The 27,748-nt window shown below is 39.1% G+C and overlaps 2 protein-coding genes and 1 long non-coding RNA gene across 5 annotated transcripts; 2 read left to right on the top strand and 1 right to left on the bottom strand.

Annotated features, from left to right (window-relative positions):
* The first annotated feature begins 1,421 nt into the window (after nucleotides 1-1,421).
* Nucleotides 1,422-16,227, top strand: LOC145776381 (uncharacterized). The gene is made up of 9 exons (XM_082587780.1): nucleotides 1,422-1,508; nucleotides 2,305-2,442; nucleotides 3,959-5,275; nucleotides 5,524-5,613; nucleotides 11,815-11,895; nucleotides 13,092-13,160; nucleotides 13,900-14,165; nucleotides 15,657-15,839; nucleotides 16,101-16,227. The coding sequence occupies exons 1-9, from the start codon at nucleotides 1,424-1,426 to the stop codon at nucleotides 16,152-16,154; spliced, it is 2,283 nt and encodes a 760-aa protein (XP_082443906.1). The 5' UTR covers nucleotides 1,422-1,423; the 3' UTR covers nucleotides 16,155-16,227.
* On the top strand, nucleotides 8,448-10,805 carry LOC145776398 (uncharacterized). 3 transcript variants are annotated; one of them, XR_014290214.1, is made up of 4 exons: nucleotides 8,448-9,232; nucleotides 9,495-9,556; nucleotides 9,701-9,867; nucleotides 10,321-10,805. It is a non-coding gene; the product is annotated as an uncharacterized LOC145776398 (long non-coding RNA). The 3 variants fall into 3 exon arrangements; XR_014290215.1 differs by lacking the exon at nucleotides 9,495-9,556; XR_014290213.1 differs by having other exon boundaries at nucleotides 8,448-9,556; nucleotides 9,783-9,867.
* LOC145776392 (Parkinson disease protein 7 homolog) lies at nucleotides 16,168-27,748 on the bottom strand. The gene is made up of 4 exons (XM_082587791.1): nucleotides 27,629-27,748; nucleotides 24,825-24,986; nucleotides 18,289-18,439; nucleotides 16,168-17,806 (listed from the first exon to the last, which is right to left on the bottom strand). The coding sequence occupies exons 1-4, from the start codon at nucleotides 27,713-27,715 to the stop codon at nucleotides 17,652-17,654; spliced, it is 555 nt and encodes a 184-aa protein (XP_082443917.1). The 5' UTR covers nucleotides 27,716-27,748; the 3' UTR covers nucleotides 16,168-17,651.

Genomic DNA, 27,748 nt, shown 5'->3' with positions numbered 1-27,748 from the left:
GCTCCCCTTATTTTAGCTTGTCATTAGAATAAGTGTCTTTGCCGAGACACAGCCGCGTGCTCTGAAGCTGTGTCAAACCCACGTCCTTTCGAAAGCTCTGGAAAGCTCACGTACAGACAGGAAATCCTTTCCACTTTCCAACTTTGAGAGACTATGGAATGCATCCTGAGAAGAAAACTGAATTTGCAGACCAACTTGAAAATTTGTTGTATGAATTTTTGGCTCGTTTCAAAGACTTCAATCTCATGAACATTTATTTGTTTGTTTGTTTGTTTGTTTATCTTTATCCTGCATTGCGGGAAAGCGGACTTGAGCGCTATGCATCGGTGTACGCCTTCCGACATACACCTGACCCACGCTGCAGCCGACGGCAATGTCTGTTTCCGGTTGTCTACTCTACTTATGACTTAAATTTGGTACTACCCATTACTCGAAATCGATCACTAGGTAGAGGCAATTATCGTGAAGTTTCTTGCCCAGAGAAACAACAGCAAGTGCGGGTGGCTGGAGTCGAACATGCAAGCTCTCGACTGCAAGCCCATATATTCGCTTCGCCATTCAACACAGACATTGATAAAGCACCAGCAAATATAACTTGAACTGATTGATTTTCAAGAAAAAACAGATTTGAAAGCAAAGTAAGTTATTTAAAAATGAAACTTGGCGATTTTTACCGAAAACATCTCAACTAAGATGACTTTCCACATTTAAAAAAATCCATGGCTTCAAAAATGGCTCTTTTTGGCTCAACGTAGGCGATTTGTGCAAACAATTTTTTCTAAAATGGGCGTCATGAAATCTTCCTATCGGACGATTCTGACAGACGAACACTTGGAAAATGGACTTGAATTGCGAGCACTTCCATTAAAGTAAATTTGGAAAAAAGCCGTCGGGAAAAGAAGCCAGCTGCAAACTTCTCACTGAACTCGTTTAAAGACGGTGTGACAATAAATTTGAAAAACAGGTTTCTTCAAAAATTTATGCGTCTTAACTTGTAATTTCTGCAAGGAGATAATTCCTAATAATACCATAAGAATAACATGAATAACAAAAAAACTACTTTTTTGTGCCTGCCACTACTAGAAATCATATGTTAAATAAACATGCGGCCCGCGGTTTCCCCCCATTATTTATATCTGGCCCTCCTGTAATAAAGGTTGCACATCCCTGAGTTAGAGAACAATAATGTATGAATCCCGCCTATAGATGAGTTCATTTGACGTTAAGCAAGGTAGTTTGTCTCCATAAAACATGAAGATAATGAGCTGCAGTCAAAACTGTTAATTATTTAAATCACTCACTGATGTTGGTTTGCTCCGGAGGCAGATTTTTATGACTCGCAATTATGTTTTGTAGCATCATCTACAGTCGCCTACCAAGTTTTATTTTGATTCACTGTTTAACAATTAACAAAAGAATAAAAATGTATTTTCCACAAACCCAGGAAGAAAACAAAATAACTTCAAGTGAGGAAACAGACATTGAACAATCTTTATCAAAAAATTTCGGTAAGTTCATTTTGAAGAATTTGTCCAAAGACTGTTTAAATAGCGTATGAGGTCCTCTGGTGTTTGTTAGAACTTCTATATTACCATTGTATGCCTCGCCGCATAACCGGGTGGTGAGAGCCCTTGTACGTCGGTTCGACACCGCTGGAGAGCACGCTGCTGATTTTAGCTGACATACCTGAAGGTGGACGCAAAGATTGGTTTCCTTGCATTTCGAACATCTAAACCTTTACATCCAGTTAATCTTTAACCACAGGGTCCTAGCCTGAGCACAAACAACGTTGAATTGTTGAGGACAAACAGTTCAATGCCGTCTACACAGCAAAAAAGATGCTGTCATATTACTATAGCCTATACAATTGGGTAGAGAGGTAACTCTTTTAAACCATAAACAAACATAACTCAGCAACAACACTACATTTAACATTATAAAAACAAAAAACAAAAAGCGAACGTTTTAGGCTAGTCATATAGCTCTTTTCAAGCCTATAAGAAAAATACATTTTTAAAAGTAATGCTAAAGAATCATATAGTATACTATAGCTTACACTATAGCCATATACTATATAGCCATATACTATAGCCATATACTATAGCCATATACTATAGCCTACTTGAACAGCTCTAAACATCTCAACAATTTGAAACATGAACTTTGTTTTTGATGTTTCGAACATTTATCACAGGCATTTTAAAACGTGTGGCTATACTTCAAAAACACAAACTTGGCTCAAGGGCTATTACTTGTGTTCAACGTTTAGTTACGTTAAATTCAAAACGCGATGTTTTCTTACAGAACAACCTCAGGTCAACGTATTGAAAGTTGTCCATCATCATCATCATCAACAAGTGGTCCAGGTTGACCAGCGGCAAAACATAACCAAGATTGTTCATCAACCCGAACAAAGCAATGTCCGATCTGGAAATCAAGAAGGTTTGCGAAATGTTATAGAATTTACCAATAATGACAAAATGGTCTAACCCAAGAAACAAATGCTTAAAACAGTGGTTCCAACATGCATTACAAGAGGTTGCTGTTTTGCATCGTTTGAACTTTGCAGGTCCAGCTGCTATTTAAAATTCACAGTTTTACTTTTTCTGTTACTTTCCATTCAACAGATTCGGATTTTTTTATTTGTTTTAGTACTTCTGCGCGTATACATCAGTAAAACTACACAATAACTACTTTAAATATGGTGCTGAAGCCTGTTGTGAAAGACCACAGAATCAATGAAGTCACTTGCCATCCTCATATCAATTAGAGCAGCGTTTCTCAACCTGGGGGTCGCGACCCCCAAGGGGGTCGCAAAGGTCCTGTCATGGGGGTCGCAAAGAATTCCGGAAAAATAAACAATCTTTGCAGCAATCACTTTGTATACAGTAATGTCATAGCAAGGGACTAATTGGTTACACTGTTACGAAAGAGAACGCGTAGCTCGGTTGTAGGCCAATTTATCACCGTTTGTTCAAGTAGAACGAATGAACTGAGTCTGTTTAACAATCTCAAAACGTTAGTTGTCGAAAAACCTTGGTCGGCGAAGTGAAGAAAATTGCGGTCAAAGTTAAGAACAAAGTTGTTGAAAAGCATTTGTCTAGATCAGATTTTAATTATTGTGTAGTTGCGTTGAGTGAGTCAGTAAACGTGTTTCAGTGTTTATAAATATTTTTGTTTTATAACCTACTTACCATGGACAAGAAACGAAAATATTTTGAAGAGTATGATTTAATGTTTGGCTTTACTTCCATAGTCAGCAATGGCATTGAGAAGCCACAGTGTGTTCTGTGCAATGTTGTTCTCAGTGCTGAATTTATGAAGCCATCAAAGTTAAAACGGCATTTAGAAACAAAGCATTCCAATCGCACCAGCAAGCTTTAGAATTTTTTCAACACCACTAGGCCGGTTTGAAACCGTAAGCATTAAAAGTTGTGACATTCAGCAGTTCTTTGAAATTAAATGTTATTGAAATGTATTTTTGTACTAATTTTTATAGCCTATCTATAAAAAAGAGAGCAGGATGGAGGTCGCAGGCTATATTAAACACCACAAAAGGTTGAGAAACACTGAATTAGAGAGAAAAATAGAAAAAGAAAAGGCGATATCAACGAACCAAAAACAGAATAAACATTTAGATAGAAAGTTCGGTTTTGTTTGAGCTGTTTTGTTTAAGCCTTGCTGTATCATAAACGCTACAAGTCAAGTAAATTATAACATGTCAAGTAACATTCATATTTAACGTTAGCAAGTAAATAAAATCAGCCAGGTTTGGAAACTTGTAACAGTTTTTATTGATAAATTTCCGCCACCGTAAAGGCGGATTCTCCAGTATCTGGAAAAACGCAACCGAATGGTAACACACAAATTAATTAACCGGTGAAATCATCTCAGAGCAATGTGAATTTAATTTAAAAACAGGAAGTTCTTATTTGCAATACGTGTTATATTTATTCAGATCTAAACAGAGCCTTTGACAAACTGAAGAAAACCACTGGAGAACTTTATGATCGCAAATTCGATGTGGATTTGTCAAAGTTTGATAATCCAGCATCGAATCTCTCAGAGGTTTACCCGGAGCTTCTGTCAGTCGACTTCTACGAGGGAAGGTTCATTCCCAACGACGACCAGTATAACCCCAAAACCAAACAAATTCAATTTAAAGAATCCGATAAAAAAGTTTCGATTGAACAATTACTTCGTCGCTTTCAAGAACAAAATTTCATATCAATTGTCGGTTACCCTGGGGCGGGAAAGACAACGTTATCAAAGCGTCTGGCTAGACGTTTAGACCAAAATAGGGACTTTCTCGTTCTGAGGATACCTTTTATGAGCATGAGTGATGAAAAACAAACATTGAAAGAATTTTTGCTTGGAGATGTAAAATTTAACTTGGAAAACGATGAGCAAAACCTACTTTTTAGTTGGATGAAAAATCACACACAAAATTGCTTTTTTATCCTTGACGGATTCGACCAAGTTAACTGGAATTTAACACATATGGTGAAAAGATCTAACTATGACACTTTACTAACCTGCCAGGAGCTTTTGTCGAATCTGTGTGAAGGAAATTTTTTACCCAATTGCCACATTGTATTCACCTCACGACCACACGCCATGCTTACAATTCCTCAAAGATGTCGCCCAAAACAAACGTATTTTATTAAAGACTTGACGTCTGAAGACATGAAAAAATTATTCGATACCTTAATCAATGATGAAAAAAAATCGCGTGAGATTTTAAACAAATTAACTGTAAAAACTCCTCATCTACAATCAATGTGTCACAATCCTTTAATGCTACAATTATACGTGAGAGCTTCTCTTGGTTCATCACATGAAATCTTAAATATCTCGACAATGACCACAATATTTCATCGTGTGCTGGAAAACCTCAAATCATCTGATCACGCCGTTTCTCTTTCGGATCAAATCGTTATCAGTTTATCAAAACTTGCATTTAAAGCAACTGAGAATAAAACAGTATTAATCTCAACCGACGATCTTGATGAAGAAAACCTAACAAGTGATCAAATCCAAGCACTTGTTGTGACATTATTTGGTTCAAATAGTAGGTGTGGTCTTTTGGAGGGTAACCGACGATTGTATTTTTTACACCAAACATTTCAAGAGTTTTTTAGTGCTTTATATATAGTTTATCAAACGCCGATCAAATATTTTGCATCATTTGTTCAAACTAATCTACTGGCTCATCACTGGTCAGTTGTTGTCGAATTTCTCTCTGGACTTCTGTTGGACCCATCTATGAACAAAGGTAACTGGTGAAAAAATATATCATTATTATTTCTTGGTCAAACTTCACCTTGCTTTCTTTGAAATAGATGTATATTTTGTTTCTTTAATTTCATCTCATGTCTGTCTTCTATTCTGTATTTCTTTATTTCTGTCTCATAGGCCTAACTATTTTTAAAAATATTAATAAATCATGAGTATAGTTTCTAGTTGAAATAAAATGTAAGTTTTTATGAAAAAAGTTTATTAAATCATACAAAAATTTTACAGATAACTCAACTACCACAGCTATCCAACAACCCTCAAGGGCATCTACCTCAGCACAATCGTCATCATCTTCCCACCAACCAAGCTCATCTAGTAATATTATTAAATAAAAAATATTTATGAACGTAGCCTATTGCTGGTACATTTTGTGGTTATAGACAAAAGATGCAACATTTCAAAAGTTGTTAAATAAGTTCATTTCCACAGACATATACAACCAAGCAACCACACGGCATTTAACATAATCGATTAAACTTCACTGTTAAAAATTTTCGTAATTTTACTGTCAAAAGAGCAGTAGAATATTACTATCTTGTTACAGTACTTGAAATTACTGGCCATTTTGTGGTATATTTACTAGACAAAGACGTTTTTTTACTCCAAATATAGTAGAATCACTGATTGAGCAGTTTTAAATTTTACTTCTTTTCGTAGTAGATGATTTCACTTCTTTTTTGGAAGTGAATTTACTGGTCTGTGAAAGTGTTTTGCAATTTTACTGACAAAAATAGTAAAATTTTACTGACTTTTTATAGTTTTTTTTTTAACTTGCATTGGCAGTAATTGTACTATAGGTACGGTAGGCTACATGGGCAGTAACATTTTATTAACACCGTTATTTTAGTCCGATTAGGCTACTATACTCCTGTGCAGCAATATATTTAGCACTTCTACGAAACGTCAACCTTTTTTCCGGTCAACATATTTACGGTCACACCAGCACATTCTCGAAACAGTGGGATGCTACGTTATGTCATGCCTTTCTGTTTTGATATCTGATATAGGCTACCTTGGCCAGCAATATAGAGTTCGTGGGTTAATTGAAACAATCATGACTGGAAGGAAAGTTTGCTAGAGATCCGAACTCACGGGCTTCCAACAAAAATGTTTTAATTGTTTGTAATATTGGTTCCTTAAAAATGCACTGAAAGTACTAGAGAGTCGAACCGAACCCGAACCCGAGTTTTATAGTCAAACGGCTCGACTCTCTGACTAAAACCCGAGAATTATTATCACTTATCAGTCGTCAGCCAATGGGCTGGCGAATGTTATCCTGGTCCGCACTCAATTTCCCGCCTTCCCGCTCAGAATTTGCAGAGTCTGATTAGCGTTGCCAGATGGGGAAATAGGATAACAAATTTAAAAAAATTCTGGTGAAATTCAATTTTAGAGGCCTTTGATGCCAAATTTTTTGACTTTGGAACCAGAAAACTTTTTGGTGAAATCTAGTGAAATTTTCCCCCAATCTATTTTTTTCAAGAAAGTTTTTTTAAACTTTTAAGCGAAAAATCCCCGCTCGTATAGAAAACGTTTTGCAAGAGGTTTGCGCATGCGTGACGGCAGTGTCTTATGTCTTAAAAAGTATTTGTATTTTTAGGCGAAATTGTTTTATTTAGGGTGTTTTACATATCTGGTGAAGTTGTATGCAATCTGGTGAAATTTTATTTACTTTTTGGTGCTAAGCATCTGGCAACACTGAGTCTGACAACTGAGCATGTGCAAGGATGCAAGCATCAAGCATGGTTGCAGGAATAGTGCAGTAACTTAGTTACAGCTGGTTTTGTTGCAGTCATAAGTTTCAGATAGACAGAGGAAGCGTGTCAATAGCAAAAGTAGCATCGTTAAACCTGTATCACTGAACAGGTAACAAGTTTAATCCTACAAATGGTATCTTTGCTGATTTTTTTTATGTTTACCATGGACAAATGAGAACAATAGCGTACCATTGAAATTAATTTATTTCGATGCTTTTAGTAAGTTAACTGCATTAAACTGCTACGAAATTACATAGTTAAGCAATATGCACTGAACAACAATGACTTAGATCAGGCAGGTCGGTCTGTCAGTCAATGCAGTGAGGCTCTGCCCCCTCCCTACAATTTTCTAACCACTGCACCCCTGAGTCAATGTGAAGAACTACCTAACACATCTTCCCGGTATACCAGTATTGTAGCCTACTGAACACACAATGTTGAAGTAGTCGAGCTCTGTTGTAGTAGCTTCTAGCATTCGGACTCTGGATTGGAAGATCCAGTGTTGGAATCGTACTATAAAAAGATTAGGCAGTGGCTATTTGACCGGCGCCGGTCTTTGAATCTGAAACACTATTTGACCGGTCATGACATCACTATACAGGCACCTTTTTCTCTTTCAAAGCAAAAGACGAGAAGCGCGTATATAAGTTCTAAATTCGACAAGTTTATTCAACTCGATACGTGGTGCGTGCGATACTTCGCCGGCTTCTATTCTAGAGGGAATGAGTTTGATACTACCCGGAAGCGTTCTTTTTTCTTTAACTAAATTTTGACGCGAAGTGCATTTTTGTACTCAATTTTTAATTTCAGTTGCCTACAGCCCAATTTCTTATGTCTTTTCAAATGTGAGTAATAGAGTTTTTTTAATTTGCTGGAATTTGAGAATTTCTCTGGGTAATTTTCCGTTTGTGGCCGTGCTAACTACTGATATATAGCCTACTACATAATTTTTCATTCAGGCACGTTTTAAACCTTTCAAGGTTTTGCCACCTTTTCCCGTTCATTAACGTGCTGGTAGGTCTATATCGATTTTTGTAGTTAGTATCTTTTTCGTCCCGGACGCGTTAATGACAAAAATAAAATGATTGATTGATGTGACCGTGTGTGCCGAACGAAGCATTACACTTTTGCTCTCAACAAGTTAGTTATATACAATGCTTCTTTTAAAAAAATGGTAATGGTATGTAAATGTAATGCAACTCAAATTAAAAATTGACTACAAAATGCACTTTGGGTCAAAATTTAGTTAAAAAAAAAAAAAGAATGCTTCCGGGTAGTATCGAACTCATTCCCTCTAGAATAGGAGTCGGCAAAGTATCGCACGCGCCACGAATCAAGTTGAATAAAATTGTCGAATTTAGAACTTATATACGTGCTTTTCGTCTTTTGCTTTGTAAAAGAAAAAGGTGCCTGTATAGTGATGTCATGACCGGTCAAATAGTGTTTCAGATTCAAAGACCGGCGCCGGTCAAATAGCCACTGCCAAAAGATTACTAGGCATGGCTGCTGCAACTGTCTTCAAAATGAGAAAATATTAGGTAGCCTACACAGTTTTAAAAAAACAAGCTGTGACCCTAGCTAGAGAGTATATCTGCCATATCTGGTGCTACGCCTTGCCCATGAGTAGCCAGGGAGTAACGACATTTGAGATGCAACTCCACTTTACCTCAGAGTGAAACATCTGCCGTCAGTTGCAGTTTATAGGCCTAGTCAATGCCCAGGACTGTTAAAAAGTGAGAACTAAATAATTGAGTGGTTTATCCAGCTGTGGTGATAAAACTTGTGGTAGGCTGATCTTTCGTGTGTGACCAGCATGAATAATTTGAGCAGCAGGTCCAGGGTGGTAAACGATAGACCCTCAGCCCCGGCCAAAGATCAAGAAGGAAAAATCCCCATTAGGCTACAGGAAGAGGACCAGTACTTATTACCGGTATTATTCGTGACAACGTCTCATAATACATGTTTTAAACCAATTTAGGTTTTTTCATGCTTTCCTGAGCATGTGTTGTATTTCATTTCATTGAATAACTTGATACTTGGATATTATCCTTGTGCATTTATGATGTGCCGGGAGACAACTGGCGGCTGGGAGACAACTTGCCATCTCAGTGGGATTAGTGGAACTGATTACAACATATTTTAAAGAAGATTGCTCAGCGATTTATCAATGCTTTGAGGTATAACGTACATCTTATTATTATTTACTTGCAAACACAGATTTTTTAATACCCAACCTTCCCATTCCCGGAAGAACATCTGACACATACTTTGCAAATTTATGTATAGCTTATATATAACTTGTGTGATATGAACACCATGCTACTACTGCTAATAAATTCTATTTCATTGCCTTCTTAGCGATAAGAGTGCGGCTATATGAGTGTTTGACAATGTTTGTATTATTTTCAATATCTTAAAAATGTTAAATTCAATTTGTAGGATTCAGCTATCTCCCAGTTTGAAGAAACTCGTGTACCAGCATCCAATAATTGTGTGTTTTGGTAAGTTGTGAATGAGCGTTTGTACAATTTTGACTGATGTACAAGTGAACTTTTGAATTGCTCACCTAAATATGAAGTTGGTAAATGTAAATATGCACTAATTTCAATCTTCGTAGTTTCATTTGTGCCTCATTGCATCTGCAGGGCCCACTCTTGCCAGTGCAGTGAAGTTTCTCGTATTCATCGAAGGCAACCTTGCAATTTAAACCAAGTCGTTTTTTTGTAGCGCTGGCTTACTTCTTCTGCTCATATTACGTCTTTGCAATGTCATATCCAGATAGTGCAGCTGCAAGTCTGGAGTTTATACAGAGGTATGTAAACCTGTAATGTGTTTAATTGTTTATGTATGAGCTAAGGAATAACAATAATGGAACTCCCTCCTTCACAAAGTCGTTCATACCAGTGACAAGCTGGTCTGGCTGGAGTGGGATTCAAATCCACGAAGTTCTTGACAGTGTCTCTCTACTGCAGCTAGTAAGAACTGCACCCATTACCGGAGGGATTGCGTGTTAGACCACTCGGCCATCCAGACTGATTATTAGAGGTGTTAAACTGTTAATACTAGTTATGTACGCAAGTTCCAAGCCACAACTCCAGAGGATGACGATTATTCTAAGGTTTGTGGAAGTGACAACGCATTCTGATCAATTTGAAGGTTTCACACTTTCACTACACGATGGTATTGTGGTGTAGTTACAAACATTGCTAAATATCACGGTCAAATTTGAAAAGATCCACTGATATAACTTGTGTTGTTTCCTCAGATACTTTGCTCGCATTGGGGTCATCCGTCATGACAAGAAAAAGTGGGATGTGCACCCTAAAGTACTCCGACAGTGCAACGAGGTCATGCTTCGGCAGGGTTGTTTGTTATGAAGATTGAAGCAAGTCAAGAAATTCACTGTTCAGTCGCTGCTGCTTCATGCTTCGCCGAAATATAGCCTCGGCTGAACTCTGCAGTTAAAAAAGCGAATTCACGTGTTCGTGAAACATCAAACAAATAGCTATACTTGTAACATCTTGAGAAATATATTGTGAAACATTGTCGCCAGTGAGGTCTGCTGTACACAATAAATTTATATCTGCAAATGCACGTGTGTAATATTTACTTGTAGAGAAAGTCATTTTACTCTCATAATGCCGTTTGTCACAAAAACTATTCGGGAAGTTATTTTGCTGCCTGTCCAGAGCAGTAATTTTACTGATCAGAAACATTTAAAAAATGACTATCCGGAGCAGTAATTCTACTGATCAGAAACATTTAAAAAATGACTATCCAGACCAGTAATTTTACTGATCAGAAACATTTAAAAAATGACTATCCAGAGCAGTAATTTTACTGATCAGAAACATTTAAAAAATGACTATCCAGAGCAGTATTTTTACTGATCAGAAACATTAAAAATATGACTGTCAACGGAAGTAAAAATACTTCCATTACAGTAAATAAAATTACTACTTAGAAAGTTATTTTGCTGCCTGTCCAAAGGACAGTAAAATTTTTTAACAGTGTTGAACAAAACTATAAGCTACAAACGTTTTCGGCCATACACACGTTAGCCCTTATCAAGTAACAAAAAAAATAATTGCTTATATCTACACTGAAAATGAATAACTGATCTAAACACTGAATTGAAAAAACGAAACGCAAAATGAAACGGCATAGCATAGGAGAAAGGCACATCACATGGCGTTTCAATTACACGAGGCAAAGACTCATCATATGACGCATCAAGAAAAGACGTTGAGTAAATAAGAAGCACCTGAGGCAAACAAGTGTGTATTGAGGCGAGGATTGTATGATTTTATTAGCAAAGCCTCGTGGATTTTAGTGTCGAATTCGGTGAAACATTTACGCATAATTCTAAACGACTCCAAGGATGGTTTGTTATTTGAACATGTTTGACAATCGAATATGTGATCTTTAATGGCACTTTGCTTGTTCAAATTAGTTAAATCTAAGTGCTCCCTCACTCTCGTGGCCAAATGCCGCGTAGACATACCGATGTATGTACAATTCGCGTCATGCGAACAAGTGAACTTGTACACGACATTTGAACACAAGTAGTTAAATGCCGTGTGGTTGCTTGGTTGTATATGTCTGTGGTTGAAGAAAGTGACCTCTTTACCAAAATTGTAAGTTCATTTCCCTTTTACAAGTTTAGATATCTCACATCATTAATGATTTATTCCTTTTAGCCTATAAGTTCTAGACTTCTTATCGTTGATTTTATTAAGTTAGTTTCAATTTGTTGCAGCAACTTCACCAGCCCAAAACTCTTCAGTTCTCTTTGAAATTGCGGCTTTTTTTTCAAGTGTATTTGCACGCAAGCCTACCGGTAAGTGACAAACTATACGTTGACATGTCTTTGTTGTCTTGTCGGCGGCAAAGCGTTTCTCGATTGTGACACAGAACAACAAACCAAACGTTATTCAACGTTGAAGAAACATAAAAATGTTTATTACCCAAAGCCGCAAACTCAGAATGTAATGGAAAATATTCTTATCATATCTCAGCTCGCATTAAAAGATTTCGAGGGTCGCATGTCGTGCTTGCCCCACATTGAGTATTGGAACAAATTGTGAAATGCTTAATACTCATAGGTTTGTCATCTAAAAATTCAATAAAATTTCAGTGAAAACTATGAAATGCACTTGCAATTTGATAACAGTTTTGTCCGCCCGTCAGCTCAGTAGTTACGCGCCCGGCTCAAGATTACGCGGCGCTGGTTCGACTCTCGGGGTGTGCGCTTGAGCAACGCATTTCAGGTGCTCTCCATTCAGCAGCACCTAGTGAATGGAATAATTCCCCGGCAACAACACTTCAACAATCAGAAAACTTCACTCTGTCAATCTCGGTAACCGGCCCTGCATTTTTTTTGTTTGTCGTATCCAGGCTTACACCCGGTGGTTGAAGATTTAGATTAAGTTGACGGGAAGCCAATCTTCGTGTCCATCTTCAGGCATGCCTTTAAGTGTCCTGCCACAAACACAGCCGCATGCTCTTGGGCGGTGTCGAACCGGCGCCCTTTCGATTGCCGTTCCAGGGTTCTCACCACTCGGCTATGCAGCCGAGTCCTGCATCAAGAGCCTGTACCGGCCCTGCATTAAGCGCCTGTACAAGTAGGCCCATGTGAAACTACCAGGAATAACCTACCAAGGCTTTGTCAGTCCGAGAATAAAGATTCAAAACCAACCAGTTGGTTTATTCTAATAATAAACCAACCATCATTTTGATGATTTAATCACAGCAATTCACAGTAGGCCTAGTTGTCTTTTAACAGTTGTTGAATCAGTGCTTCTTTCTTAAGTTAAAGATTTTTCATATCAATAATTTGTGCCACGGCGGATTCAATTTGTAACAGTAACTTTATCTTTTCATTCCCCCTTCAGGCTTCAAGTCAAAGTCTCAAGCATTGAAGCAACTTTGAGCTCAGGGTTGAGATAAATGCATATATCCGTAGCCCTGTACCTCACCTAGAAGCGACATTTAAAAATCATAGTTTAATTTTAATGGTGGTTTCAATTATTTCAGATCAAAAACTACAAAAGAAGCAAATATTTCTTAAGGAGTTATACAAAAAAACCAGGGAAGTTGCTGCAGGTAAGTAAATAGTTGAAGTAAAGGTACCGTAGTCTAAAAACTCAATGCAGTGAACCTCAAAAAGCATAAATACAAGTTCTAAAGTAGAATGTCTTTCCTTCAGCAACCAGGTTATTGAAAATAAAGAATCGAGAAAGGAAACATTAGATTGATTCTTAACCAATTAACCATCCAGATTTATCAACCAACAAACTGCGAAACAGGACAAATATTTTGTAAAAATAAAACTTAACCTTTTTGAGGCTGGAATTTTGCTTGTTAAAAAATGCTTTGTAATGATATTTATGGGAAAACAAACTGTGTTGTCCTACGACGGCTTTTCTGAAGCAGGGTTCTGAAGTCCGCAAACATTTTTCCGGTCCTCTGTTGTTAAAAGGTGGGAATCATTGTACTAAACTTTGCTGTGAACCAAGTTCAATGATTTAACAAAAAATAAACCAAATTTATTTTATATTCAACCTCTGGTTAGTCTCATATTTTAACAAAAGTTAAGTTTTTAACTGCAAAGCTAGCCTAGGTCTACCCAGAATAAGAAGTTTGTCTCAAGCCAGAAGGTTTAGTTTAAAATTTTTTGTTGATATTTTCATTTACGAGGTGAATGAGTTAATGTTTTATTGCGAATTAATAAATTGTAGTTATTGTTTGATTATTTTATAATTAGAACAAACCAAACTGTTGTTTGAGACTCCAGCCTGGTTAGCCGAGATAATATTTATTGATATTATTTTTTCATTATTAGATCACGATGATGATCGCTCCATCATCGCCATCAGCAGAATCCTGAGGGAAGGCAACGACGAGGAAGTGATCGTGACTGTAGGAAGTCATTTTGATGGAGGGAGGATACTGATGGAACCCTCCGACACTCAGAATGACTTCCGTGCGGTGACGTCATTCCTCAAGTTGATGCCAGCGCGAGTTGGATTTCTTAATTTGATCGGATGTTTCATGACTTCCTACAAGTTCCGTCCATGGGTCGAGGCGCTCAAATCGATGCCTGGATTCGTAAGTCATGTTTAACTTTTAAAGCAACATTTAATTATGCTGATCTATGGTTACATTAACATCAGTTGTTATGTTGGTTTAACGTTGCATTAAATTGTTTTAACGTTTTGATCATTGTCTAACCTTTGACGCTTAGCTAACTACTCGACTCCCGGCTTCAGCGTTGTTGAAAACACCGCTCACCTCTACCCAGGGTGTAATAAATTGGGTGGACATAATTGCTGAAGGCGGCCGAAAGGAACTGGCCACCCTACTCTCCTTAGTGCCGAAGGCTTAGTATGATGAGAACCTTATCTTCTTATACCCAACACTTGAATCAAGTATGGGACCACCTTTACCTACTCTCATCTGTCTCGAGTCATAATCACTCGCGCGGTGTATTTTACGCACCACGTTATAAAAAAGTATGTGAAGTAAAAAAAGCGCTTCAGCCTATCTGTATTTAAAAGCAAATTAAAAAGAAACGAAAATGCATCTCAGTGTTAATTTACCTCTGCTATGTTTGGGAGTTGAGAAATAATGATACATAAAGGCCACTTGCTTGTCTTCTTTGATACAGAATAATTGTTAGAGAGTTGGTCAACTATATCTACTTCTCTTTTGGTAGAATTATAAAAGTAAATAAATTTTAGCTTTTAGGTTTGGGCATCAACTGAAGCATTGTGGCAGCAGTGGCCGAGTGGTTAGGGCGTTGGGTTCGCAGTCGAGAGCCTGCATGTTCGACTCCAGCCACGCGTACCTGCTGTTGTTTCTCTGGGCAAGAAACTTCACGATAATTGCCTCTACCCAGTGATCGATTTCGAGTAATGGGTAGTACCAAATTTAAGTCATAAGTAGAGTAGACAACCGGAAACAGACATTGCCGTCGGCTGCAGCGTGGGTCAGGTGTATGTCGGAAGGCGTACACCGATGCATAGCGCTCAAGTCCGCTTTCCCGCAATGCAGGATAAAGATAAACAAACAAACAAACAAATTGTCATGCTTAATGGAAAACCCATTGATTTGTTGTTTTTTTTGTGTGAAGGAGGTCAAAGCCAAAAATTAAGAAACCTGGCTGCAAAGTTCGCGTAATGCAGAAACGTTTTGTATCATATACTGTATGATACATTGTGGCTATATGGGTTGCGATTATGGCAACATAGAAAAAGAGCTGTAGACCAGAGATGTGCGGGTCAAAGATTTTTAGAATCCTGATCCGATTTGTGCTTTTTGGGATCCGGGCCTGGAAATTTCTAAATATATCAGATCCGGATCCGAAGTAGGCTAATATTATGTCTGAAATTTTATAATAAATGTATTTCACCACACGACAGATTGTACCACAGCCGTAGCCTACACAATACACCAGCGCGAGTAGTGAAGGGTTAAAATCCGAATTCCACTGAATTTTTAATCATTTTCTGACAATTTTTGTTAAATTTTCACAAATAAGCAAAACGTCACAAACAACAATCATTATTTAATTGTTGAATCATAATTATTTTTGTTCAGATTGTTTGGATGAATCTCCCTGGCAACCTCCTTTCTGTCGATGACGTCATCGAGGTATTGCACAAAGTTGAGAGGGAAATTGTGATGTGGAAATGCCTCGATGATGGTAATGGGGGGATGAAATATCCGAACATGGAAGAACGAGCCAAGTTGCAGGAAGCACTGGATGGGTTAGAAAATAAAGTGAGAATTCGTAACGTTGTAAACCAATCGAAATATTTAGCCGAAGATCTATCAAACTTTAACCTCAAATTGTTCATCAGGAGTATTAAAATATTTTGCTTTTTCTAGTGATCGTTGATTTAACGTCACTAAACATCAAATTAACGTCAAGTTTTGCGCCAACATTAAACAACTTAATCTTTCATCAATAAACGATTGAAACAATGCAAAGCGTTCCAACTGTGGAAACTTCTTTTTAATGATTCCCTTTGTTTTTTACAGAAGTTGCAGATTGAAGTTGGCTTCGTCAGCTCACGCACAAGGATCGATGATTGAAAGATTTTCATCTATTTTATGTCATATTATGTCGAATTGATGTTATCCGTTACTTGTTTGTTTATTACATGGATTGCTTGTTTGATGACAAATTATTAGAGATAGACTACGTTGCATCCATGTAAAGTTCATAGTTCAATATTGCAGTTTTAATGAGTTGTTAATTAAGGGTTGAGATTAGCTTTGTTTGAAGGTCTCTTCAACAACATCTAGTGTTTCAAATTGACGCCCCTTCTTTTTGTTCTTCAACTTTGGGGCCAAAAGACATTCAACAAAAGTAAATTTTGTTTCTTAAAATCATTCTTTTTTATTCTATGACTTCAATAAACAAATCAAGGACATGCAAGTGGCAAGATGTGTTGAAATTGTGTTTCCAGAGTAATTAATATTTTATATTTTTTTAATTGCAGTTTAACTACTAGGGCATGCTTGAAGTTGGAAAAAATTGTCTTCCTTGCCTTCCCATGTATTTAAATTAAATTCTCAACCATCCTGCACAAATCTGAATACGATGAGTAGATTAATAAAACACATTTACTTTGGAATAACTGGTTAAATTAAAGGCATGACATCAATCTACAAACTAGTTTGGTCGTGAAAAGTGTATTTTATACGGCGGGGTGCTCTAAACACATATCGATTGACTAATTGTTTTAGCATTTAGTTTTCAGGGAGGGTTTCTTTAATACTTTTCATATCAAGACAAACATCTTCAAGACAAACATATAGAGACAAACTTTTCATATCAAGTAAATCTCACCCACATCTGCTCCCCCCCTCCCCGAAATCCACTAGTAGGCCCCTATGTTTAGTGATTGCTCTTAAAAATAGGACCAGAAAACGTTTAGGGCGCCAAACAATGTGGGAAAAAAATTAAAAGGTGTGAATTACATTTTTCAGAGGATCAAATCTCTTGGTTAGACATCCGAAGGTCTTTGCAAAGTACACAACTAAAAAAGTCGGACTGAAGGAGGAAGATGCAAGGGACAGGGTGAAATGGAGAAAAGGGATTAAAACAATTGCTGCGCGGAAACAATCGGCCACCCCCACTAGTGGGGAACAAACCGACGATGGATTATGATGATGATGAGTGAGATTGACAGGAGATCGCTGTCAAATCTCGCTACACTCGACTGCCGAGAAACACATGTTTTTGGAAAAGTCTTGATGGCTAGTGTGGAGGCTACACCGGTATGATTAGCGAAACACAATGCTCGCTGTTCTATGGTGAGTAGTCAGGTAGTGCTGACGCCAGGAAGATCGCCCCTTCTCAACATTGACAGGAGAGTCGAAGACCTTGCAAATACAGATACTTTGGATCAAATCTGTGAACGTTTTCGGCTTTTTTGCCTCCCTGGCGCAAACCTGAAGTGATATTAATTCGTGGTATCTGTTCTTCGGTTGTATCTTTCTCAGGTGCAGGATGTAAATAAACTCTAGCATGCCCATCAACGATACTGACAAATAAAGCTGCACATGAAGACAAGCATGACGTCATCACTCCAACAACAACCCTTTCGCCACTTTGTCTCTCATGTCGCTTCCGCACAATTCTTTGACCAAAGCAAGAGAGAATTCAAAAGCAGTACCAGGACCACGACTGGTGATGAGGTTCCCATCGGTTACCACGCTAGCCTCAGAATACTTGTAGCCTAGAAGAGAAAGTAAGTATTATTGTGACAGACTGACAGTATATATACCTTTAAACATAATTAACGAGACAAGTGAATTATGAGTCATTTGAATTTTAAGCCCACAACCATTTCTTCAAAGAAGAGCTTCTTTGAAGCAAATGGAGAGAGTTTAGCATTCAACTGTCGTCATGGTTTTGTTTTAAACTCATTTCACGATTTTTTTTTTGAATTTTCCAACATGGCATTTTTGCAAATAAGTTAAAATTTAGTTTAATAAATTTCAATTTTACAGTGTTTAGAATAGATCACTACTGCAAACAATAACGTTCTTTCATTGGTATCAATAGCATTTATTTATCGATAAGTTTTTTCGTTGCATGAATGGCCAAGTATGATAGTCTTGGCTTTTCTGTAATGGTGATTCTTTCATTTTTGAACTCGGATTCACTGGTTTATAACCACAACGAGAATAAAAACTAAAAACTACTTGAATATCAAACCTTCCATTTCATCCTTCAAGGATGGATATGAAGTCACATTTTTGCCAACTCCAATCTGATGAGCTTTTAAAGCGATGGGGGCTGCACAGATTGCACCAATAATACGGTTTGATTTTTCTTGGTCACAAAGAATGTCTTTAAGTGTGGCAGCCTGTAAACAGAAACTGTCTTATACTCAACGAATGAAATCTAAAAATGATGTACACTGGTAAGTTGCATCTATGGCAGAGTTAATTACGAACGTGTTCTATGCATACTAATATGTATGACTGTTTTAGGTGCATCAAAAAGGGGTCCACGTCTTTTAGGCGCAGACAGTGAGGCACCTGCCAAATAAGTGCGGAAACTGTGGCATCAAGATATTTAGGTGCGGCGCCTGATCATTTATGTGCTATTCGATGTGTCAAATTAATCAGAAATACTTGTCTGATAATGCGACAGTTCTCTCCCATTGTGTAACAAATGAAACATATTAGTGTGCACTGCGCGGTACCTGACTATGCAAGTAGCCTACAACCTTGAACCCAGTTAACAAACTATTTTGTCTAAACAGGTACACGAAGTGTAAGGATGAACATTCTTATTAAGCAATATAATCCTTCCCTACCTGCCTGCGCCTAGCTGATATAATCTGCAGTATTACCATCAAGCACCTAATGAAATTAATTAAGAAATTAAGCACCTAATGAATAGACTTTACTGGGAATAGCACCTAAATGACCGGGCACCACAGTGCGCCGTATCTAAACAAAGGTGGGCAGTAACTAGTTAAAAAAGTAACTAGTTACATAACTAGTGACTTTTTGAGTAACTTTGTTACTTTTTTAAAGTAACGACAAGCAGTAACTAGCTACTATTTTAGCGCTTTTCAACAGTTACAAGTTACAGTTACTTGATTTCCCAAACAAAAATTGGTCGTTTGTTTTTCAGTTCATGGCAGATTTTCCTTAGTGGTCAACTTATTTATTTGAGAGAGATTATAGGCGTTCGGCGACAAGAAACAAGGTTATGTACAGAGAGGAGCTGTGTAAACTGCTGGATAAGATTTTACTGCATGCCAGCGACAGAGCGGAGCTGTGTAAACTGCGAGACAGGATTTTACTGCATGCCAGCTACAGAAAGTAAGCCGTGTAAACTGCGAGATGGGATTTCGCAGTGTTTTATACGGATTGATGTCTGTGACGCCACATTCCTTCGTTTTTTCCCTCACTAAGCTGTCTGTTTTTGGAAATTTCACGTTCTCTTTTATTGTAAAGCAATTTTTTTTGTAGATTGTGGTTATATAGCTTTGAAAACAGGTAGACGAGGTAGTCAGTACTCAGTAGTCGAAAACTCGAAATGAATAAGTTTCTGTCTAAAGTATCTGAGACTGAAACAAACTGCACTGGTAATGGTAAAAGCATATAGGGTCTACCGTCCACGTCTTTTAGGCTGTGGTCAGATAGGCGCGGTCAGATAGGCGCGCACACTGTGGCGTCTGGATATTTAAGTGCGGAACACTGTGGCGCCCGTTCATTTAGGTGCTATTCCTAGTAAAGTCTGCAGATTGTATCAGCTTGGCAGGTAGGGCAATGCTTTTCACACAAAATGTTATATTAAACAGAAAAATATGTTGTTTTGTTAATGCGCGTGTGGAGATAAGATGTGAGACAACGCTCTGCTACTTTTGATATTAGCACATCTCCACAGGGCATTTGCTATGCATCCTGAACACAGGTTGCAGGCAGCCAGATCGAACCTTACTTAATCTGTTATCTTTCGCAATTAAATCTACTCGGGATGGATTGGTCGTGTGGCGAGTTCGTATGAGACAACGCTCTACTACATAAATACATTTCTATAGGGCATATGAACCCTGGCTACAAGTTGCAAGCATAATGGTGCGACTTTGCTCGTTATTAAACCTAGTCAGGGTTTTGATGGAAAACTAAGTTACTCCAGTCTACACTCAAGCCTACCACCCGCTTGAATATAGGCTACGGTATATTTTTTACTGATGTTTAGTGTAGTTATTATTTGACTCACTAAAAGTGAACTCCATCATGTTCGGAAATCGGAAACTTGAATAATTTATTGATACAGCTTTCGCCGACGCAAACCTGGACTAACAACAAATAAATGCCAAACACGCGCATTAAAATACAATATATTTTTCTGTTTAATATACATAACATTTTGTGTGAAAAGCATTGCCGGTTTAAGCATCTTCACTTACGGAAGCCATGACATATTTTTCTGTTCAATATATACAACATTTTGTGTGAAAAGCATTGCCCTACCTGCCAAGCTGATACAATCTGCAGACTTTACTAGGAATATGTAGCACTTAAATGAACGGGCGCCACAGTGCTTCGCACTTAAATATCCAGACGCCACAGTGTGCGCACCTATTTGACCGGCGCCTAACTGTCTGCACCTAAAAGACTTGCTCCCAGCATATATGGGTATGCTGCTACCAACTTGTTAACAAGTTGCCTCAATAAAGTTTCTGGGAATAATTGTAAACGAGCATTTGTCATGGAAATGTCATATGGAAATCTTGCTTCAAAAATAAGATCAACACTCTGCGTGACAAAAAAAATTAAGCCTTTCCTAAACAAAGAAGCACTTCTCTCCAATCTCTAGTTGAGAGTCAGATATTATATTGTATCACAACATGGTGTCATGGAAACAAAATTACATTGCAAAAGCTACAACGTACATGCAATAACTTGCTTCGTACTGTATTTGACATTGACCGCAGAGAAAGCATAAAAGGTGTAATGGAACTCAATAATTTAAAATCAATCAACCATATGAAAAATACAGAGATTGCAACTTTCATGTTTAAATATTCAAAAAAGCTACTTCCCACAACATTCAATGATATCGTCGTCGTCGTCTGAGCTTCTGGGGCCGAGAGTCTATCCTTTTACCACCCCAGATTCACGATGTTCCCGGACTACACTGGAAGGCTGCTAAAGAGCAGCCAGTCTTTAGTTTCATCATCCATGACGCGCAGACCTTCCACTCCGTTAGGTGGCTTGAAGATGGTACAGTCATTGATGATGTGGTCTGCGGTCTGTTCCTCGGCACCACATTCACAGGAGGAGGAAGAAGCCATTCCCCATTGGTGCATGGTTGAGCGGAAAAGCCCGACGCCCGTACGGAGACGGTTGAGGCGCACCCATGCCTGTCTCTGTAGTGTCAGGCCGATGGGGCGTGTGTCGGCGTCGGGGATGAATGAATGGAGTCTGGTGGTGCTTGACCTCCATTCAGAATGCCATTTATGGTCCGCCCAAGTAGCCGCAGAGATGTCTTGTTCGTCAGCTTCGTTGATCAGAAGCCGAGCGGCTGGCACGAATGGGTGTCTTGATTTCAGTCGGCGGGGGTGCCCGTTTGGGAAAGCAGAGATCTTGTGGTGGAGAAGATGATTAGGCTCCAGTGCCCGTCGACCGAGGGACAGAGTGGCTTCTTCGCGACGAAGCTCAGCAGGTTGGATGCCAGCGAGAATGGGGAGATTGTCCAATGGTGTGAGACGCAGGCATCCGGTCACTGTGCGCAGGGCGCTGTTTATGGCAGTGTCGATGTTGTGGCAGTGAGCACTGCGGCACCAGACAGGTGCACAGTACTCTGCTGAAGAGTAGACAAGGGCTAAGGCTGCTATTCGCAAAGTGTCAGCCCTCGCCCCCAGCTAGAGCCTGCCAGGCGCTTCAGTAATGCAGCGCGGGATGTCAGTTTCTTGCGCAGTGACACCAAATGGTGGCGGTATGTGAGCGATCTGTCTAATGTCACCCCAAGATACCTTGGCTCGGGGCAGAAGGACAGAGGTTTTCCGTTGTTGTGGACATGTAGCTCACGATCAGCTTCCCGATTGTGTAGGTGGAAAGCTGCCGCCACAGTTTTGGTTTCGCTGAGTTTCAGTCGCCAGTTCTGGAGATAAGCTGAGATGGTTTGCATGTCCTGGCTCAAGGTGTCTTCTAGATTTTCCCACGACTTTGTGGAGTGGAGAATTGCCAGATCGTCCGCATAAGCGTATTTTGCGGAGACCGTGGTTGGCAGGTCGTGGGTGTAGATGTTGAAAAGAAGTGGAGCCAGGACCGATCCCTGTGGGACGCCGTTTTTCAGGCGTCTCAGTCTGCTTCGCTGTGGGTTGCCGGTGGTGAGGGTGAAGCTTCGATTCCTGACAAGTTCCATGATCATATGGACCATATGTCGGTCAGGAAGCAGGCGAAGCAGCTTGTAAGTAAGGCCGCGATGCCATACAGTATCGTAGGCAGCTGTGAGATCTAGAAAGACAGCGCCGGCCTTCTTTTTTGCCTCAAAGCAGTCCTCGATGTCCTGGGTCAACAGTGTGACCTGATCTACAGTGGATTTTCCGCGCCGAAACCCAGCTTGCTCTTTTGGAAGGAGCGGGTCGATGATTGGGTTGACGCGGGCATAGATCAGTCTTTCGAGGATCTTGAAAGGAACACAGAGGAGGGATATCGGACGATAGCTCTTTGGGTCCTCTGGTGGCTTGTGAGGCTTAGGGATCGCAACTACTAAAGCTCTTCTCCAGATTTTTGGGATTGTGAGGTGGTGCAGGCAGGAAGAGAGGAATCTACGTAACCAGGACTTTAGGGCATGGCCAGCATGGAGCACAAGCTCAGGGCAGATCTTATCGGGCCCTGGAGACTTGTGTGGTTTCACTAGGCGAAGGGCGGTGGCGAATTCCTCTGGAGTGAAGTCTCCAGAGATTGTTTCTTCTGGTGGTGTTTCCACTCGCCATAGGGCAGATACTTCCTTGGCAACAAGGCGGGATGCCTTGCGGTCCTTTGTCTTGTACACCCCGTTCTGCACTAGCTGGGAAGCGATGGCATGAGCAGAAACGAGGTTTAAATATGTTTATGTTTACTTCATAATTATGTTACTATAATTATGTGTAAACAATCAAGTAGCCTAACAACAAGAAGTAACTCTCCTTATATTCCTACATACTGCAGAATTGACACACGTGCAAACAATCAATACGGTAAATGGGGCCAACAGTTTGGAACAAGCTTCCAACTACTATAAGAAATGAATGTAAAACTGTAAAAGGCTTTAAATCAAAAATGAACAAGCTTAATCTTCCTTGAAATAATCCTATCTAAGTATTACATACACCAAACATACTAACACTTTTTTTGCCCAGCAGTGATAGGCCAATGTGTGTAGATTTATTATCAAAATAGTAAGGTTGTAAGTATTCCTGCTGGCTTTCTTGTTCTTGTATTTTTTGTCCACAAAAATTCTACAGAGTCTGCAGAAGTTTTTCCATCCTCTTTGACCAATCACCATCTTTCGGTAAAGCGGTGGCCATGTGCTCCAATCAGTTGTTTTATATCAATATCTTGGACTGGATCGTCATGCTATTGTCTGTTTGTTTATCTATTTTTCTAAAGTAATGAAATTTAAATGAATTTCTTGTAAATGAATTTCTTGAACATAACCCAACAAAGACGGTTACGTCTGATGCATTTCCCAATGACGCCATGAGGCGTTTGTTCTTGCAATATAATACCCCTATCCCCTGCTGCTGTTGAAAGACTGTTCAGTGTTCACCCTTGGAAAGGACATTTTGAAGCCAAAGCGAGCTGGACTTAGCGATCAACATTTTGAAATGCTGATGTTTCTGAAAGGAAATTGATGTGCCTTTTCACTCATTTTAGATACCCATATAAAAATATTGATATAGCCTACCCTACTGGCTACTGCTTATATAAACCTACCTACCTACGGAGTGTCCTGTGCATGTTGTTTTTTCAATTTTTTATATTCGGTAGGCGGATGTTTTGGCGTGGGCTTAGATTAAGGATATTTAGAAGCATTGTAACATGTGGACAGCAAGCCAGAGTGGTCGCTGTTTTGTAGTTACGAACAGCTACGAACAAAGTATCATTTCACCCTTTATCATGTATTTTTCAACTTGTACTTCATGTGAAGAAGAGTACCAGTATTTGTAGGTCAGTACACATCCATTTTCTTTGAAAAGTAACTGCAAAAGTTACTTTTTAAAAAACGGTAACTGTAACTACAGTAGTTAGCCTACTTTTTGAGCAAAGTAACTGTAACTCAGTTACTTTGAAAGTAACTTGTCCCCACCACTGCATCTAAATATCCCCACGCCAGTGTGCGCAGTGCGCACCTATTTGGCAGGCGCCTAACTGTAAAAAAAACACTCAAAAAAAAGTAGCTTATATTGCTGTATGTGATTTGGTTTTAACAAAAAACTTTGACAGTCTAAATAATAATGTCTTTGAATCTCTTGTCACCTTGGGGTGTGTGCTTGAGCAGCCAACGCATTATAAGAACTGCTCTCCATTCAACGGCGCCTAATGGATGGAATGGAACAATTGCCTGACAACACTTCAACAATCGGAAAAACTTCACTCTATCAATCTCAGTAACCGGCCTGCGTCAAAAGCCTCTCAAGTATGCGAAACTACCAGGAATAACCCAAAAAGGCTTTGTCAGTCCGAGGATAAAGATTCAAAACCAAACACTACAACCATGATATTATAGCTATAGCATACTTTGGCCATAGTTGTTGCACTCTGCAATCCACCAGGCATAATAATCGCATCATAAGGACCATTTTTTACTGCAGTTGCCAAGTCCATGTCAGGTTTTAGTTTAACTTTTCTACTGCAAATGATCACATCTTTGTTTGTAAGACCTCCGACTGTCACATCGACCTGTAAAAGATTGTGTTTATAATAAATTTCATATCCTAATCAACATTGTATCTTCAGTGTTAAAATATTAACATCATGAAAGTTAAAATTATGCAGTAAGTAAAATGCATAGGTGGGCAAAGTTACTTTCAAAAGTAACTGAGTTACAGTTACAGTTACTTGGCCAAAATAGTAACTGAGATACCGTTACAGTTACCGATTTTAAAAAGTAACTAGTTACCGTTACTAGTTACAGTTACTAGTTACTTTCAGTTATTCACAAATCTGAACATAAACTTCTGCACCTGGCCAGCTCTGCATGCAAGTCCAGTTTAACCGCAATGTTTGATATATGGTGTTACAGCCATCCATGCTAACATAACAGCACAAGTACAAAACCAACAAAGTTTTATTTAAAAAAATACTCAGTGGCTTATATGTTTATTTCCTTTGAGAAATACGAGCATTTCAAAGTGCTCGTCACTCACGCCTGCCCTTTTGGGCTTTAAAATGTCCTTGCCCAATCGTCGTCGTCGTGTGAGCCTCTGGGGCCGAGAGTCTATTCTTTTACCGCCCCAGATTCACGATGTTCCCGGACTACACTGGAAGGCTACTAGAGAGCAGCCAGTCTTTGGTTTCATCATTCATGACACGCAGACCTTCCACTCCGTTAGGTGGCTTGAAGATGTTACAGTCATTGATGATGTCCGCCCTGATAGTTCAATTGGTTAGCGCGTCACTTCTGGAACGAAGAAGCTTCACAATCAAGCGGCACTGGTTCGACTCTCAGGGCATGCGCTTGAGCAACGCACGTTAAGGACTGCTCTCCATTTAGCGGCATCTAATAGATGGAATAATTTCCCGCCAACAAAACTTCAACAATCGGAAACTTCACTCTGTCAATCTCGATGACCGAGCCTACGTCGGTGATTTAAAGCCTTTAGTCTACAAGCATGCGAAACTGCCAGGATTAAGTTCTGCAAAAAGCTTTCCAAGTCCGAGGATAAAGATTTAATCAATCAATCAACCAATGATGTGGTCTGCGGTCTGTTCCTCGGCACCACATTCACAGGAGGAGGAAGAGGCCATTTCCCATTGGTGCATGGTTGAGCAGAAAAGCCCGACGCCCGTACGGAGACGGTTGAGGCGCACCCATGCCTGTCTTGGTAGTGTCAGGTCGATGGAGCGTGTGTCGGCGTCGGGGATGAACGAATAAAGTCTGGTGATGAACAAGTGCTGCAATGAAAACAATTTCTACTGCAGCAGAAATTCTACTCATGCAGCAGAAATTCTGCAATATTTCTACTGCAGCACTTGACGGAATGGGAGTGTTATGTTTTTAAAACAGTTTTTTCATCGGTCCAATTGTGAATCTGGATCCGCTTCCAAATAGTCCTGTAACAGATTCAACGCGCATTGCTTTCTTGGTTTTTGCGTAAAGTGGTGCAAAATGTCCTCCGTGGCTCTACCTACCGCCATCCACTTCAGTGTCGCTGCTACTCCCCTCTTCAGCAGAGCAGTTTGCTTCTTCAATTGCTTGAAGCATGTTCTGTTTTATTTTGGTCTTCAATTCAGCAGTGTCGCTTAATGATCAGGCATTAAACACAGATAAGTCTAAATTGTGGGTGGAATGCAGTCGCAAGCTGAAAGTCGCTGTCCTCGAACCAATGACCAAATCTGGTTTGTATTGCTTCCGCAAGAACGTCCACCAACTGCAAGCAAACAGCAATGCTGTTGCTGGTTTTAATGTCAGACAATCGTTTTAGAGGCATTGCAAGCATTACACTAAATGCAATAAATTTCAACTTCTTGAAGATAACTAACTAACTGACTATAAGCATCAACAAATTGCTTTTAATCGCTGCGTGTTTCTTGATGCTTGTAGTCAGTTAGTTAGTTACCTTCAAGAAGAGGAAATTTACTGCATTTTTATAAATATTTTCAGGTTCCTGATGAGGGCTTAAGTTAAACCGAAAACGTTTGACTGTTAAACTCATTTGTAAATATGTAAAATATATTATTATAATGCTCAACCCTGTTGTATTGTTGTGTCTTGCCTGTCCTTGGTACATATTGATTAATCGCCAAAAACAATTAATTTAGCCAAATCAGTTATCAAAAATCGCCAAAAAAGAGCCAAATCATTAATATGAAGCTAAACGTGTTAAAAAATCGCCAGATTTCTGGACTTTGACGATGAATTCGCCAATATGGCAACCCTTCTCCACCAGACCACAAAACAAAAGTAGAACCGCGCATGCGCAGTGCTGCGCTGATTAATCTGCGAGAAAAAAGCATTATTGCGCAAAACGCGGCAAACACGCACTAAGCAAGACACAAACACGTGCAGAAAAATAAACGGCAATTAAAAACTGAAATTTCAATACAAAAATAACTTGTAACTGTAACTGTTGAAAAAGTGCTAAAATAGGAACTAGTTATCGCGTTTCGTTACTTTTGGAAAATAGTAACGAAGTTACTGTTACAGTTACTCAAAAAGTAACTAGTTACAGTAACTAGTTACTTTTGTAACTAGTTACTGCCCACCTCTGGTAAAATGGTATCTACATAACGTTTTAAAATATCTAAAATGTAAGATGACTCTAAAGAACTATTTAATTTGGAAGATTTATATCACTATATTGACAAACGTGACAAGTTACCTCAGCTCTTCTGAGAACATCAATAGCAATGACAGCCTCCATCTCTTCCACCCCATCAGCAATAAGCACTAAAGCTTTAACACCCATAGCTACCCTAAGTCAATATTCCAATTGGAACCT

This window comes from Aplidium turbinatum, chromosome 8, assembly GCF_918807975.1.
Source record: "Aplidium turbinatum chromosome 8, kaAplTurb1.1, whole genome shotgun sequence".
Classification (NCBI taxonomy): Eukaryota; Metazoa; Chordata; class Ascidiacea; order Aplousobranchia; family Polyclinidae; genus Aplidium; species Aplidium turbinatum.
Note: the sequence above shows the minus strand (reverse complement) of the source record. Positions and strands in the feature narration are given on the sequence as shown.